We start from the raw sequence: 14,870 nt of genomic DNA, 5'->3' as shown, positions 1-14,870 counted from the left end.
GGAATGCACATGTTTCTAACTAATAAGACTAACTGTTCCCAAAGAAATAAGTCATTCCAAACTTTAAGTGCCAGATATTTAAAAGTTCCTCCTCAGAAATTACAGAAACTTGCAGCAATTATAAAAAAATAGAGAGATGAGGGGAGAAAGTTCTCTAGTATGTGCATTAGGATTTTATTTTACAAAGTAGGATGGCAGAAAACACACACACACACACACACACACACACACACACTCTCACACAGTGTTATTTAGTATTAGACTAGTTTAGGATTTTACTTGGTTTCAGAAAGAACCCCACAGCTGTTCTGTCTCTGCCAATGACACCCTTCCCCTAAAATAGATGTTGGGATCTCAAGCCCTTTTTCTGCCACTGCCATTCTCATTCCTGGCATTTCATCATCTTGCTGCAGGATCCACTGAGGCTATTATATTCCTTTGTTACTTTCCTGTTAGAGCCTTCTCTTAACATGCCAGGAAAAATGCCCAGTGGTCTAGGCCACCATCCAGGCTCTACCTTCCTCCCCAACAAGATGCAAGAGTTTCAGTGCTAAAGGGGTTAATACTTAAAACTCAGAGATGCTTAAGCTCTGGGAATTGAGGACTGAGGCCTAGGACAACTATTAGCATTATTCTAGTGATATTTTAAATTAATAAGTTTTTGTGGGTTTGTCTGGCCTGTGGATACTAATAACAGTGCTTCTATTGGAGGTGCCTGGCTGGCTCTGTCAGTAAACTATATGACTCTCAATCTCAGGGTCATGAGTTCAGGCCCCACATTGGGCATGGAGCTTATTGAAAAACAACCAACCAACAAACAAAAAACAGTACATTTTAGGGGAAAATGTATTCTCAATTCTGCAAAATCAACTTCTAAATAAGCTTTGCAACCCATTTAAAATGGAGTACATTTCATCAAAAAGTTAAGAGAGTTAACATATGACCCAGCAAGTCCAATCCTAGGTATATACCTCAAAGAACTGAAAATAAGGATTCAAAGAAATGCTTGTACACAACATTCATAGTAGCCAGAAGGTGGAAACAACCCAAATGTCCACCAATGGATGAATGAATAAACAAAATGTGGTTATATACATACAATGGAATATTATTCAACCATAAAAAGGAATGAAGTAGTGGCACTTGCTAAAATATGGACGAGCCTTGAGAACATTATATAAAGTGAGAGAAGCTAGACACAAAAGGACAAGTAGTTTTTTTTTTTTTTTAAAGATTTTTTAAAAATTTATTTATTTGACAGTAGATGGAGAGGCAGGCAGAGAGAGAGAAAGAGAGAGAGAGAGGGAAGCAGGCTCCCTGCTTAGCAGAGAGCCTGATGCAGGACTCGATCCCAGGACCCTGAGATCATGACCTGAGCCGAAGGCATCGGCTTAACCCAATGAGCCACCCAGGCGCCCCAGGACAAGTAGTTTGATTTCACGTACGTGAGATATCTAGAATAAAGCAAATTCCTAGAGACAGAAAGGAGATCGGAGATTTCCAGAGGATTATAAGAGGAGAAAATGGGAAATTATTGCTTAATGAGTATAGACTTTCTGTTTAGCGTGATGAAAACCTCTGGAAATGGTGGTGATTGTGTAACCTTGTGAATGTACGAAATGCTACTGAATTGTACACTTTAAAATGGTTAACTTTGTGATATGTGAGTTTCAAATCAATAAAGAAATTTGTATACAGTCACTATCTAGAAGTATATAAAAACTGAAAGCAGATAAAGTATGTTTTGCTCTGTAAAGAACATATGCTGGGAAAAAAAGGACTGACTCAAGAGCTAGAAAACCCCAAAACTTAAGTTCAACCCCTAACTCAGCCATTACTACTTATGCTTTTTTAAATGAGTCACTTCCCTATCTGAGCCTCAGTTTCACCACAGAAGGAATATGGATGCAATCTGCTCTGCTTAATTCTGAGGCTGAGATTCAGAAACTGCATAGAAAACTCTAATACATCAGGAAAGAAAGTACTAACTACTATAAATGAAAAGTTGGAAGCATTGGAACCCCAAAAAGGAAAAGGATGAATATATGCTTTCTTTTTCTAACACCCTCTTACTTCAGATGCAAACAAGGCTTTAGGCAAATCTTGAGAAATAATTATTTGGTCTGGAGGAAGTTCAATACAGTCCAGGATAATTGCTGGAGCTTACCAAGTTGAAGAACTAAGTCAATTTTAGTCTGAATCAGCAGTAGCTGACCCAGTGCAGATCAGATTCTGTCTTACGCAGTAAGGAAAATCAAGCCCCAAAGGCAGTCTAGAATCAATTTGTAGTCCATGACTGTCTTTTAGAATATAAATCATCTGTAGGTGGAATGGGGCCACTTTAAATCTTCACCAGTATTAGGTGGGATGAAAAGGAGAACTTGAGTCTGTTTTGGTTAAAATCTTCAATAAATCATGCTCCAAGTATGAAAAAAGGGAGGAAACCAAACTTCCAGCTTTTTTCCTAGTGGCACAAGGCTCCTTGTATAGTAACATCTCATTTATCCAACACAATGAGGAAAGGGTATTGAAAAAATATGTTTAAAAGAAATTTGCCCCCTAAAAATATTTAAAGGTAGTAATTTAAAATTGTATATAGAATTTACACTACTTGGTATTTACATTTCTTTATATAGCTAACACAGTGAACATTTTCAAAAACCCCTAGAAAACAAAGGGAAAATACAAATATGAAACAATATACTAGTTTACGGGATACTTACTGAATCTATACAAATGTTTAAGACCGAGTATACATGTAAGTTGTAAGGACAACAATAAACATGTTCTAGGTAATCTAGTATAGTGGGAAAGATCCTGTATGAGAGAGTTCTGGTGACTTGAATTCTAGTCCAGTGATCTGTGTGACATTGAGCTTTCCCTGTAACTCTGTCTCTTCTGCACAATAAGAAGACTAAGCAATAGTTCTCAAAAAATAAATTGGGGTGTTTTTTTTAGTTTTAGATTTTAAGCAGAACCTTTTCTTTAAATGAACTCTTCCAAGAAGCCTGCTACTTCAAATAAATAAACTCAGAGCTGCTCTGTTTGAAGTAAGGTAGGAAATCCAGATGCCTGTCTGCTTTCTGCTCTCTTATTGTCCTGGCAGCCCCAAGATGCCTCTGAAGAAGCTTTAGGGCTCCACAGAACAGTTTGAAACCCATTGGGCCAGATAAAGCCAAAGGTTTCTTCCTATTCTAATATGTTCTGATTTCACTAATGTAGGCATTTTCAAATGTCCCATATAAATGCTTATTTCTGGAGGAGTTCTTTTATTGTAAATATATTTTTGGTAATATAGAAGAAAAAGTTAGGAAAGAAATCTAATCTACTATTACTAATTCACTAACCTACTTTACTATTTTACTAATCTAACTTTAATACAGCCAATAAAATTAGAGCAATTAATTAAAGGAATGAATTTTCCACTCCTACATTTTGAGATTTTTTTCTTAATATAATTTACTTTTAATTTGGTATGAATAATTTGGGTATATTTCTCATTTTTACCCCTTTTGTAGGAGCAACATTTTTAATAAATACATAAATATATATATATCACTTTAAAATATACACATACACATACACTGCTTTTTTCCAGTAGCTCACTGTGCACTCAGATCTGTACAATCACTATTGGCAATCAGCATTAAATGCCAATCTACCCTCTGGTTAGGAGCTAACTTGCTGTTCCAACCCATTTTTATAAACCTTCCTATATACCTTAATCCTTTCAAATGCAACTGTGACACAAACTATTACAGACTTTTAAAAACCTGTTCTCTTGGAGGAAAAAAAAAAAAAAAAACTGTGGAGCATCAGTAACCAGATAGTATTCTCAAATTTCAGTGATCTAGTCCATGGAGCCGTCCCCTATGCATAGTGCTCTGTTTCATGCAGTACATGGCTTTAGCTGGCCAAATCTTTTTTTTTCCCAATGAATCAGTAGAACAGTGAAGATCTTACTTTTTTTTTTAAGCAGTGGCATATCAATGAGGCACAGATGTGTATTCCAACTCTGCATGGATGAGCACACTGTTCAATGGTGCTGGCTCACACGGTATCAGGGCGAGTTATCACTTCCCATGAAGGCACTCTTATCACCAGGGCCCAGAGAGGTGGCTGCAAATCACAGCCTTTTTATTTTCAAGGCAGTTCTGCTGAACATTCAGGCTTCAAAGATTCACACTTCCAAAACTCTATAAGAGTTTGTGAACGCTCAATTTGCCAAAACTGTTTACAGTGTAATTGGGCACCGTACCTGTGTCCATGAGATAGCGAAGGCGCTTCTCCACCAGCGCGGCACGGGTGTCAATTTGCTTTTGCTCATTCTCTAGTGCTGCCAATTCTCCTACAACATACTGACTGGTGTCTTTGAACCCTTTCTGTTAACGAGAACAAACAGGAAGGAAAAAAAAAATCACTTGTAAGTTGCATTTTTCCTTTCTACAAACACTTAGTAAAGCACTTACCTAGAGAACCAAATACACTGTTAGTTTCACCCCTAGTATGAAAAAGCAACTCCCCGTGATTCAAAAAATTTTCATATACATTATGTATAGCAAAACTTTTGTAAATAGAGAAAATCTCAGCTGTTTCATATTATAATTCAACAACCAGATTTGCCATATTTAAAAAGTTAGCACTGAGGAAAAAAATTCCCCCGGAGTAAAGTCAGAGTTATTTAAGCACGGACAAGAATAGAAGATAATTTTCCCCTTGGTGACTGTCAAAACAAATATCAGTGACACTTTCATTCAAATGTGCAATATAAAAAAATGGAGCTTTACTAAGGAAATGATTCTTAAAGTATCTACTGGAAAAAAAAAAAAAACCACAAAAAAACAACCCAGATTTGTTCTTACAAAAGCACAGAATTAAAGAGACACATTTCTTGATTTTATAGTAAATATACTATTTAAAATACTTTTTAAAAGCGATAAAAGAGAAGTTTCTAGTATCTCCAGTTTTCCCTCCAGCTGGCTCCTGTACTTGAAAATGTCATTCTGTTGACGTATCACTAATTATTGTAGCTGCGAATTCTAACTTGACAGGTGGTTTCAAACCTTGCTACATAGGATCTAATGCAACTAGTACACTGATTTGGTTAATCTTCCATCTAACCAAACTTAGATTTCAACTTGAAATTTTACTTTTTACAATCATCTGTGCTTAAAAAATTATCCTTGGAAGTTTTATTTGAAGTAGCAGTTCTATTACAACGTACCAGTACAGTCTTAATATTTACTTTCATATTAAACATTTTAATCATTAGGGGGCACGATTATTATTTACGAAATAGTTACAAGTGGTTAATTATAGCTCCCTTTAGAATACCTGTTCTAGAGCTAAGTTTCCTAAGTAGCTGAGGAATACTGAAGAAATGCTTGAGTGATTCCTCTCACCATCACCATTACTAACATCAGCACTTACGACATTATGTACTCAGAGAAACAAATGTGAACAATCTCTTCTATCAAATCCTTTTCCTACCTAGAAGCACATTAGTCTCTAAGAAGCCATGAGGAATTATCTTTTGGTACTCCTTAAACAAGAAACAAAATCAAGAATTATGAGCATATTTTGGAAGTCTCATGATCAATAAACACATCTAACCACATGTGTAACTTATATACCTTTGGAACTAGTAAATTCATACATGAACTCAGTTTATACCAGCTTATTATTAAATTGATTTATTATTAAATTGTCATTTACTTGACAAACTTAAAGCTAAAATATATTTTACAAAATTATAAAACTGAGAGTTGCTCAGGATAGCATATCAAATAAGTTACTGTATTTTTTAAAGATTCATAAAAATGGATATTCTCCCATCTTGATATGAAGTATAACAAAAAAATTGTAACAGAATATGTTAATGGTAATTTTAAAATCTGGAATAACCTGCTGAATGCTTTTTGTACCTAGCAGAGCATTTTCAAAAAGGACTTTTTTCATTCCCGTCAAAGGGACAAAACAAACATAGCAGTCTTCCAAGACAACAGGAGTAAGAAAAATATAAGGAAGCAAAGATGATAAGCAAAACATAAACTTCATTGTTTTTAACTGACTGGCTCACCTAAAAATAGTAAAAAAGATTTTTTTTTTACTATTATATTTTACTATTTTAGTATATACAGAAAAACTATTTCTTTAGTGTGAGTATAAAGTACACTGAAGTATTCTGAAACTTACAAATTATATAAAATATTCCATCATGATAGATCAATGAGCTGTTCTATATACTAAAACCTTAGTACAACTTAAAAATGAGAAGTTTTTAGAACCCTAGTTTGTTGTTTGTAATTCTGAGTGCACTTACGAGGATTTAAAAATCCAACAAAGACTATTTTAACAGTAAAAACAATGAAAGTATTTACACAAACTATAGATAATAAAAAGTAGCACCGCCACAGAGAGCTATGCTTCCCGACAAAAATTCAAGTTAAAACTTGTTCTTCCTGCTTCTGTCCCGCAGCTGTCCATCAAAAGCAGCTTTCTCCCTGCGGTCTATCAAATATTTCCCTCACAAATCAATTTTACACATGATCAGCCCATACCCCTACTGAGCTGAACCTCCCCGTTAATTAAGTGAAGAAATTACCATATATATTATATTAATGCAAACATCATTCAGCTAGTAATTCACGGCTGATCTGGATAATGGAAAGGTTGAACACCCATTAACCCAAGCCAACAAAATGGGTTGGCTGAGAAATTCTAGCAGGTCTCATGTGACTTTTCCCTCTAACTGCAGCTCTGCGGTATCTGCTATTGTAATAATTAAAATCCTCCTGGTAGATCAATACTGGAATCTCTTTATGGGAAGTGCCCTGATGGAAATGTCTCAAGGAAGCTGGGGCTGTGGAACTCTGAAAAATTCATTTTTTTTTATCTGACAATTATCACCACACTGCAGACTAATTCAACAGTGCACCCCTCTCACTCTGCTTTGAATGCACTGGAGATTGACATCTTAAAAAACCTAACATCTCATTTTAACAAATAAAGGCACTATTTCCACATACAGTTTGGTATTATCAGCAATCATGAAACCACACAAAAAATTAATATACATTAAGCACTTCATCTTCTGATGGCTTCCTCTGAGTTTCAGTTATCGCTGCCTTCTCCTCATTTCCTTTCTTTGTATCTTCCTGTATTGATCTCTGCCTTTTCATCTCTTAAAAAAAAGGGGGGGGAAAGACATGTAAAATTATTATAAAGCTTGATATTTGTGTACTGAAATGTGGATTTACATTATCAGCTTATATTTATATATGTAAGTATATATATAAATATATAAAAAAATATATATATATACAAAGCTAGATTCTATTAAATCATAAGATGGGAAAATATTTTTAAAAGCATTCCTACCTGGTCTATTCTCAACATATTGACTGAAAGACTGAAGTTGAGTTTTTCTGACTGTAGAATCCTTGCTGAACACAACAGGATTTCTAAATCGTTCTGTTGCTTTTTGTAATCGCTCAGTCCGGAGATCTTCTGTACCATTCTAAAAGTAAAACACAGTAAGACAGTCTAGACCATATAAACATGAAATTACATATTAGTAAAACAACTTCTACTGATTTGAGATAATGACAAATCAGAAACTTTTTGAAAGAAAAAGGATCTTAAAGACCTCTCTAAATAGTTCAACTACAAGTTCTGTTCCCTGGAACCCAAACTTTGGGAGACATAGTTCAGACAGAGGATCACTCTTGGTAACTTTGATTCATTAGACACTGTAAACCCCTGTGTCTTCTTCTCCCAGTGATATCTATCATTTAAAAGCAATGTTGTTTCTGTCTGTTCCCCCACTATTCTGCCCCCTCAGTTTGTACGGTCCCACAGACTTGTATGACAAGAAGAACTAGTTTCTAATTTTATGCCCATTGAGATAAACCACTAATGCTGGATGAAGGCTAAAAGGTAGGATTATAATACTACCCCACTGAACTGCATTTCATCAGCTATAACTTTCCAAAGCCAGATTTGTAAGTAAGCCCTTTACAGCTAAGGAAACTACAATTATCTTTTCCAGAGCTTCCTATGTTAATACTGGTAACAAATTCAAATGGTTCTATCAACAAGAAATATCCCAGAAGACTGAACTACTGCGATGTGTGGAAGCTGCAGATACCGAGGTGCTGTGTACCAAACAAATATTTCATTTTATACCTAATCTTTTATTATTTTTATTAAGTGTTTTGAAAGTAAATAGGGAAAGGCTAAGATGCATGACTAATAGCTAAGCCTGCTGAATGCTGAAACTGGTTATCAAAAGCTACCAAGACTTTGCCCTTCCTCTGCATTGAGACAATCAGTAATGAGGGAGTCCTCCAATGGCCTATTCTCTAGCCTCAAGGAGGCCTGGGATACAGAATCCTCAAGGGAAGGTAACAGTTTATCCTTTTCCACAAACACAGAATGCCTCATTTATAAACGTGTAAACTGCATTTTATTAAAAAAAATAAAACCCCAAATCAATGCTGAAAGCTTCAAGAGAACAGATGGACTCTATATGTTCTTTATAAGCACCATTTAAAAATTCTTAACTAAAAAGATTCACACAAGGACAAGCTGTTTAAAGCACACCTTTTGTTGAAGTAACTTTAAAAATCACTACATAAGAGCTTTTTTTAGAAAGCCAAACCAATTTGATCTATTTAGACAATTAAACCTTAAGAATATAATTACCTGTTTCATTTTTGAAGTTACAGAATATCTTTATTATTGGGATCATGCTTATAGTATGCTAGCTCTGTAGCTAGGACAGGAACAATTTCAGCTTTTATTTATTTGTTTAAGAAAAGTGTGTATTCTTACTGTTATCATTATAATAATTGCCCAATAGTTTAAAACTCCAGTCTTTATCAAAATAAACAAACACGGCTAAATTTTTTGAGGCTTGGCAACATGCTAAAATATCAGTGCGATTAGCCAGCAAATCCCATCTTAAGAAACGTTTTTATGACTAGGGACTTCTGCCACTTCACAAATGTATTCCTCTAAACCCACTAATTCAGTTAGCCCTTTCAGTCCATTGTATTATTCTTAGGCCAGCGTCATTCTGCATTAAATCCACTGCAGAAAGCTAAATTGAACGCAAAAAATCAGACCTGATCCAGGCTTCCTTTTGTTCAAAGACAGAGACCAAAAGTCCTCTGGTGATGCCACACACTTTCATCACCAATTTATAGAAACCAACAGTATAAGGGAAAACCAAGGAAAGTCATTGTTTTGGGACTTCAAAGCATCTCTGTGTCAGAGGAAGGAAATCCTTTCAGTCAGCAGGGCAGACCCCATCGTCCGCAGGTGGGTGAAAAGTTATACAGCACTAGAAGTGCCCTAAAGCTACAGAAATATTAATGATGCCATGTGAGGAAAAGGGAGATGGATGGCTTCGTGGGGGATAATATAAATAGCGTAAATCAAAATAATCTCATGTGGCATTTTGGCTAAACTCTTGCACAAGTTAAGATTTATATTGGCAAAAAATACTGGCAAGTATCTCTATATACAACCACATACCATCTTCATGTATTAACATTAATTCTAGTTCACCTAAACAGGTCAAATGTTGAGGATGATAGAATAAAATGCTGGAATTCTCTTAGCAATATTCTTCCTAGAAAAATATTAACGTATATAGAAGTCAAGAATAGTTTCTACTTTCACCAACACATCATTTTAAAGTAGTAGTTTCTCTGGAAAACAGTATATGAATACTGATTACTATATTGATACTAAATTGGGTAGCTAGTCAATAAAAAAATTTATATCTTAATCTTAACATGAAGAATTTGTAAGATTGATTTTAGGATTATAAAGTGCCAGTGCAAACTAGAATACACAGATACAGAGTCAAATATTTCAGCTGAGGTTTACCTTAATATCTTGCTCTGAACTCTCAGTTAGGGCTTTCTGTGCAGCACTGGAGAGTGAATTTGACACCTGTGGCTGAGGTTCTAGGAGCTTCTTTAGCTTCAAGTCCATAAACTTAGTGTTTTGTTCTGTTAAACAGACAAGATGCATTAAGATGTGCAGGCTATCAATTTAGGGGACATCATAAAAATATTACTACATTTTAAATACATTAATTAGGCTTGTGAGATAACATGTCAGACCTGACAAATGCAGAACTTTCAAATATATATAAACTGTAATATGTACTATATAACTATAGTATAACTGAGCCGTCTTTAGTATGTTAACATACTCTTTTTTTTTTTTTGAAGAACACTTTTTAAAAAATTTATTTATTTTTTAGAGAGAGAGAGAAAGCACATGTGCATGTATGTTGGCGGGGGGAAGGGCAGAGAGAAAGCGAGAGAGAATCTCAAGCAGACTCCTCACTGAGCACAGTGCCTGATGTGGGGCTCAATCTCACAACTCTGAGATTATGACCTGAGCCGAAATCAAGAATCAGATGCGGCAGCCGCATCTCTGCCTGCCCACGGGTCCTGTCCCCGTGCTCTAATAAACCACCTTTTTGCACCAAAAAAAAAAAAAAAAAAAAAAGAATCAGATGCTTAACCAACTGTGCCACCCAGGTGCCCCTATATTTTCTTTTATTGAGATACAACTGTTTTTAACCTTGTGTAAGGTTAATGTGTACAATGTGCTGATTTGATACATTTATATAATGCAATATAATTACCACCACAGCATTACTCATCATCTCTATCACATCATATATAATTATCATTTCTTGTTTGTGGTGGGAACAATTAAAATCTAGTCTCTTAGCATATTCTTTGTATATATATATGCATACATATACACATATATATATTTCCCCCCAAATCAGTCCCCTTAAAGAATATAGTCAATATAACTAAGACCATTCAGTTATACTATATAGTTAATAGTGAAGGTCTTCTTACCTGAAGACCCAAGCCTGTATTAGGTGTATACATGTATCTAAGTAACTGCATAGATTATACATAATAAAATAAGCTATCTACAAAGTAGATATTTAAAAGAGGCAATACATTTTACTCTTAAGTTGTATTATTTCAGTTTCAATTATTCTAGCATATTAAATGTATATACATAATACCATATTAAAATAAGTTCTTAACAAAATCTGTCATGTATACATTGCTAGAATCCAATGTTTAAGTGTGTACATAGGTACCCAGTATTGAAACAGGGCATATGTTTAAAAAATACCTTACTCTTAGAAGGCAGAAATACAGCAATCACATTTTAGAATGTATTAAATAAGGATAGAAATTTAAAATAAATAAAATATAGCTGTAACTTTTAAAACAAATAATTTCAAATTATTTTTAGCAACTACTTTAATCTTTAATAATAAAATAATTTGGAAACAAATAATTTCATTTAAACAAATTCACTCAAAGCAACTCTTTAATAAAACGGTTGTAAAAGACATGCCAACCATTTGGTGACTGATATTTTTCATAAAGATTAATAAGTTTTCTAATTATAAGACTCTTAATAAATGCTATTATCATTACTTTCATGCAAATTGGTCAGTTTATATTGCCAGGCCTCTCTTTTAAACAATATCTGATGAACTATGGTCAAATCAAGATAAAGATTAAACAATTTATTATTAAAACATTATGACTTTTACATACATATTACAAAAAGAATTTTGGGGAAAATAGAGAAAGGCTAAAAATCATAATACATGCTACGTGCTTCCAGATTCCAATTTGCAATCCTATTTCTTATTGCCATGAAATAAACTATATTCTGGATTATAAAGTCTGTCCTTGCATATGCCAAGACTTATTGGCATGCTTGAGACTTATAAACAATATATTAGTTAACTCCAAAAATAGGTAAGACTGAGATGTGTTTTCTTGTTTGGCATACATGAAGTAGGAGAGTTTTTTAAAAAGGATAAGAGTCAAGCTTGTTAGCCTATATATATATATAATTTTTTTTAATGTGATTGGAAATATTGGGAGCGTCTCTTCCATTTTCAAAAAAATTTGTAAAATTTATTTATTTTCAAGTCATCTTTACACCCAATGTGGGGCTCAAACTCATGACACCCAGATATTAAGAGTTCCATGCTTTACTAACTGAGCCAGCCAGACGTCCTTAGCCCTAATATTAACCAACCTTTAAAGAACTCCGTCAGTTGTTAGAACTAGAACCAGAAAACTCCCTTCACCTTACCTAAGAAGTGGCTAATTTTTTCTGTCTTTGTAATCTACTGCAAAATCAGAAAATATGTGTCACTTATTGACAATGATTTTATACTTCCATAAATTGAATTTTAAGGCCTTAAATCTGTACCTACGGATGCCCTCAGCAGGAAAGGGGTGTTATTGGTTTCTGATACTTTGGTGGTCGTTGTGGTGAGGGGGTGAATAAGCAACCACAAAAAACTCATTCAAAAAAAAAAAATCAAACTTACCAAGTTCTACTATATTTTAAATAGAAAGAAGTAAAAGGTAGTCCCAATTTTGGGTTAAACATTCAAAAATTTTCCTTAAATATCAGCATTCCCCTGGATTTGCACAATTATAAATATGCTGACTTCTATTTAGTAAAAGTATAATTTAACACTAGACCATGAGGGAGCTACTGAGAAAGAGCATGGATTTTCTTGGGTGCTCCTTACAGTCAGGAAGACCCTGGTTGAGTGTTTCTTGGAGAAATGACAGCAAGGTTTCAAACAGAGGAAGGAGAAACAAAGCAGGTTAGCACTGAAGGGGCATGCCAGGGTTGAGAAGAAGAATACATATTCTTACTCCCTTCAGCTTTTTACAGGAAAAGACAAATTAGGGACTTCGCTTCCTCACCTTTAAGTCACCACTCTTCATTGCTATAAGAATTTAATTCAAAAAGCACTTATGGAACCTCTCACGTATACAAAGCTTTGGATTGCTACCAGATGCTGACTTATAAAGGCAATGCATCTGGAATACTTACCTATTAAACCATGAGTAAGAATCTTTATATTTTAAACAACAGTTCAGTGATTATTGATAAAATATTTACTGACATAAGATATGAGATTAATAATAATCTATATAAGCAGTTTTCAAAGTGTCTTATTGTAATTAGATATGGAATAGTGTAAATTAACTTGTTGGTATTATTTAAATATTTAAAGTAAGCACAAAATTTGCAAAATAATATTACTAAGACTATCAATTCTAAACCATATCAGAAAATTTGATCCATGGTTGACATTTACATTTGAAGTATTCCATATGTATGACATCTATACCTCACAAGAACACATCAAAATATTTAGGCTGAGATGGGAAACCAATTTTTGAATGCTTATAAATTATCTCATACAATAGAAAATATATAAGAATAAACTTTAGTATGCAAAGTACAATTTATTATTCCAATTTTATTGTTAATTTTAACATTAAATCTAAAACAAAATAACACAAATTTGATGGAAAGTGGATTTAGCTAAATGATTTGTGAGAGCATAAGATGTAATAAGACTACAAAAAGAATTTGTTATCATTATTGATGAGATAATAATAAAAATATAATGATAAAGTTTGCCATGCAGCAGGATGCAAAATACAATTTGAAATTACCAGGAGTATCAAGGTCACTTTCTAAGTTAGTAAGTTCATCTCCACCTCCTACAACAAAGCCTTCAGGAATCTCCTCGTTAGTATCTATCTCAATATTATCATTTTCATCTGTAGGAACATGTAGCAATAAGGTTAGTATATTATTTCTATTTTGTATCATTTATCCAAAACACTAAAGTAGAAAACTTTAATGACAGTTACTAGAATATGATCTGATAGAGATCAGCAAGAAATCAGTTTTAAGTCACTTTTCACTATTGGATTAACATTTATACTTTACATTCACATGTCAAAGTTGAATTGTCACATCAAAGCAGATACAAAAGTTTTGACAATTTGCCACACATGGTCTCTGAGTCACTGAGCTCATCAAGTCCCTATATCTTAACTTGTAATGTGTAAGTAATCTCCAGTAACAGCATACAAAAATAAAGTTGATTTGGTAATGAAGTCATTAAATGGTATTTCTAAATTATACATTTTTAGCATTTATTAGATATAAATCTATAAAGAAACAAATCATTCTTCATAAACTTGTAGCGATATTTAAATCATTTGCATCAAGATTTGAATACTTTTCTACTATTAATGAATATAATCATAAAAGCATTATGGATAAATTAAGAGACAAGGTCAAGAATAGAATAGATAGTACCTTCTACAATGATTCAGAAACAATTTGAACAGTACATCTTGAAAGACGACACCTGGGAAACCTATTCAAAACTAAATACATGGAAAGAGGAATCTTACACTATTTTTAATACACTTAGTAAAATGTTTTAGGTTACAATTAATTAATGGAGTTTTCTTTTTAAAGATTTTATTTATTTATTTGAGAGAGGGAAAGCAGAAGAACAGGGTGAGGGGCAGAGGGAGAAACAGACTCCCTGCTGAGCCGGGAGCCCCATGAAGGGCTCATTCCTGGACTCTGGCATCATGACCTGAGCTGAAGGCAGACACTGAACCAACTGAGCCACCGAGGTGCCCCAATGGAGTTTTTTTTTAAACGTTGAAATTTTCTATTTTATACTTTTTTCCTTTCTAAATTCAAGTGATAAAACTGGCTAAGTAGTTTTGAATTTTATGCATTTGAAAAAGCATACCACTAACTGGATATTCATGTTAGAGGTTTAGCTTTAAATTTTGTTATTGACAGTGTACATTTTAGAGAAATACCTGTCTAGTCCTGAAAGTCAAAGAATATCCTTCCTACTCTACAGTAAACATTTTATCAGACAACTTTTATTAAGTGAGGTATTACAGCATTATTATAATTGAAAAATTCCAAAATTCCATAGTTTTGGCTTA

General features: G+C 33.8%; 1 protein-coding gene across 7 annotated transcripts in view; it reads right to left on the bottom strand.

Moving 5' to 3' along the window:
- The window catches only part of EHBP1 (EH domain binding protein 1), a 442,694-nt gene that overhangs the window by 38,855 nt on the left and 388,969 nt on the right, over window positions 1-14,870 (bottom strand). For 4 of the 7 annotated variants that reach the window (XM_044264063.1, XM_044264061.1, XM_044264064.1 and 1 more), the window contains 5 exons: window positions 13,560-13,667; window positions 9,898-10,022; window positions 7,381-7,519; window positions 7,077-7,183; window positions 4,259-4,382 (listed from right to left, as the gene is read on the bottom strand). In XM_044264063.1, coding sequence (XP_044119998.1) covers window positions 4,259-4,382; window positions 7,077-7,183; window positions 7,381-7,519; window positions 9,898-10,022; window positions 13,560-13,667 — 603 coding nt within the window. The remainder of the gene's footprint in view (window positions 1-4,258; window positions 4,383-7,076; window positions 7,184-7,380; window positions 7,520-9,897; window positions 10,023-13,559; window positions 13,668-14,870) is intronic. The other 3 variants (XM_044264066.1, XM_044264067.1, XM_044264068.1) reach the window with 1 other exon arrangement.

The sequence above is a fragment of the Neovison vison genome, chromosome 8 (assembly GCF_020171115.1).
Source record: "Neovison vison isolate M4711 chromosome 8, ASM_NN_V1, whole genome shotgun sequence".
In the NCBI taxonomy this organism is placed as follows: Eukaryota; Metazoa; Chordata; class Mammalia; order Carnivora; family Mustelidae; genus Neogale; species Neogale vison.
This window is presented reverse-complemented; position numbering and strand designations above follow the sequence as displayed.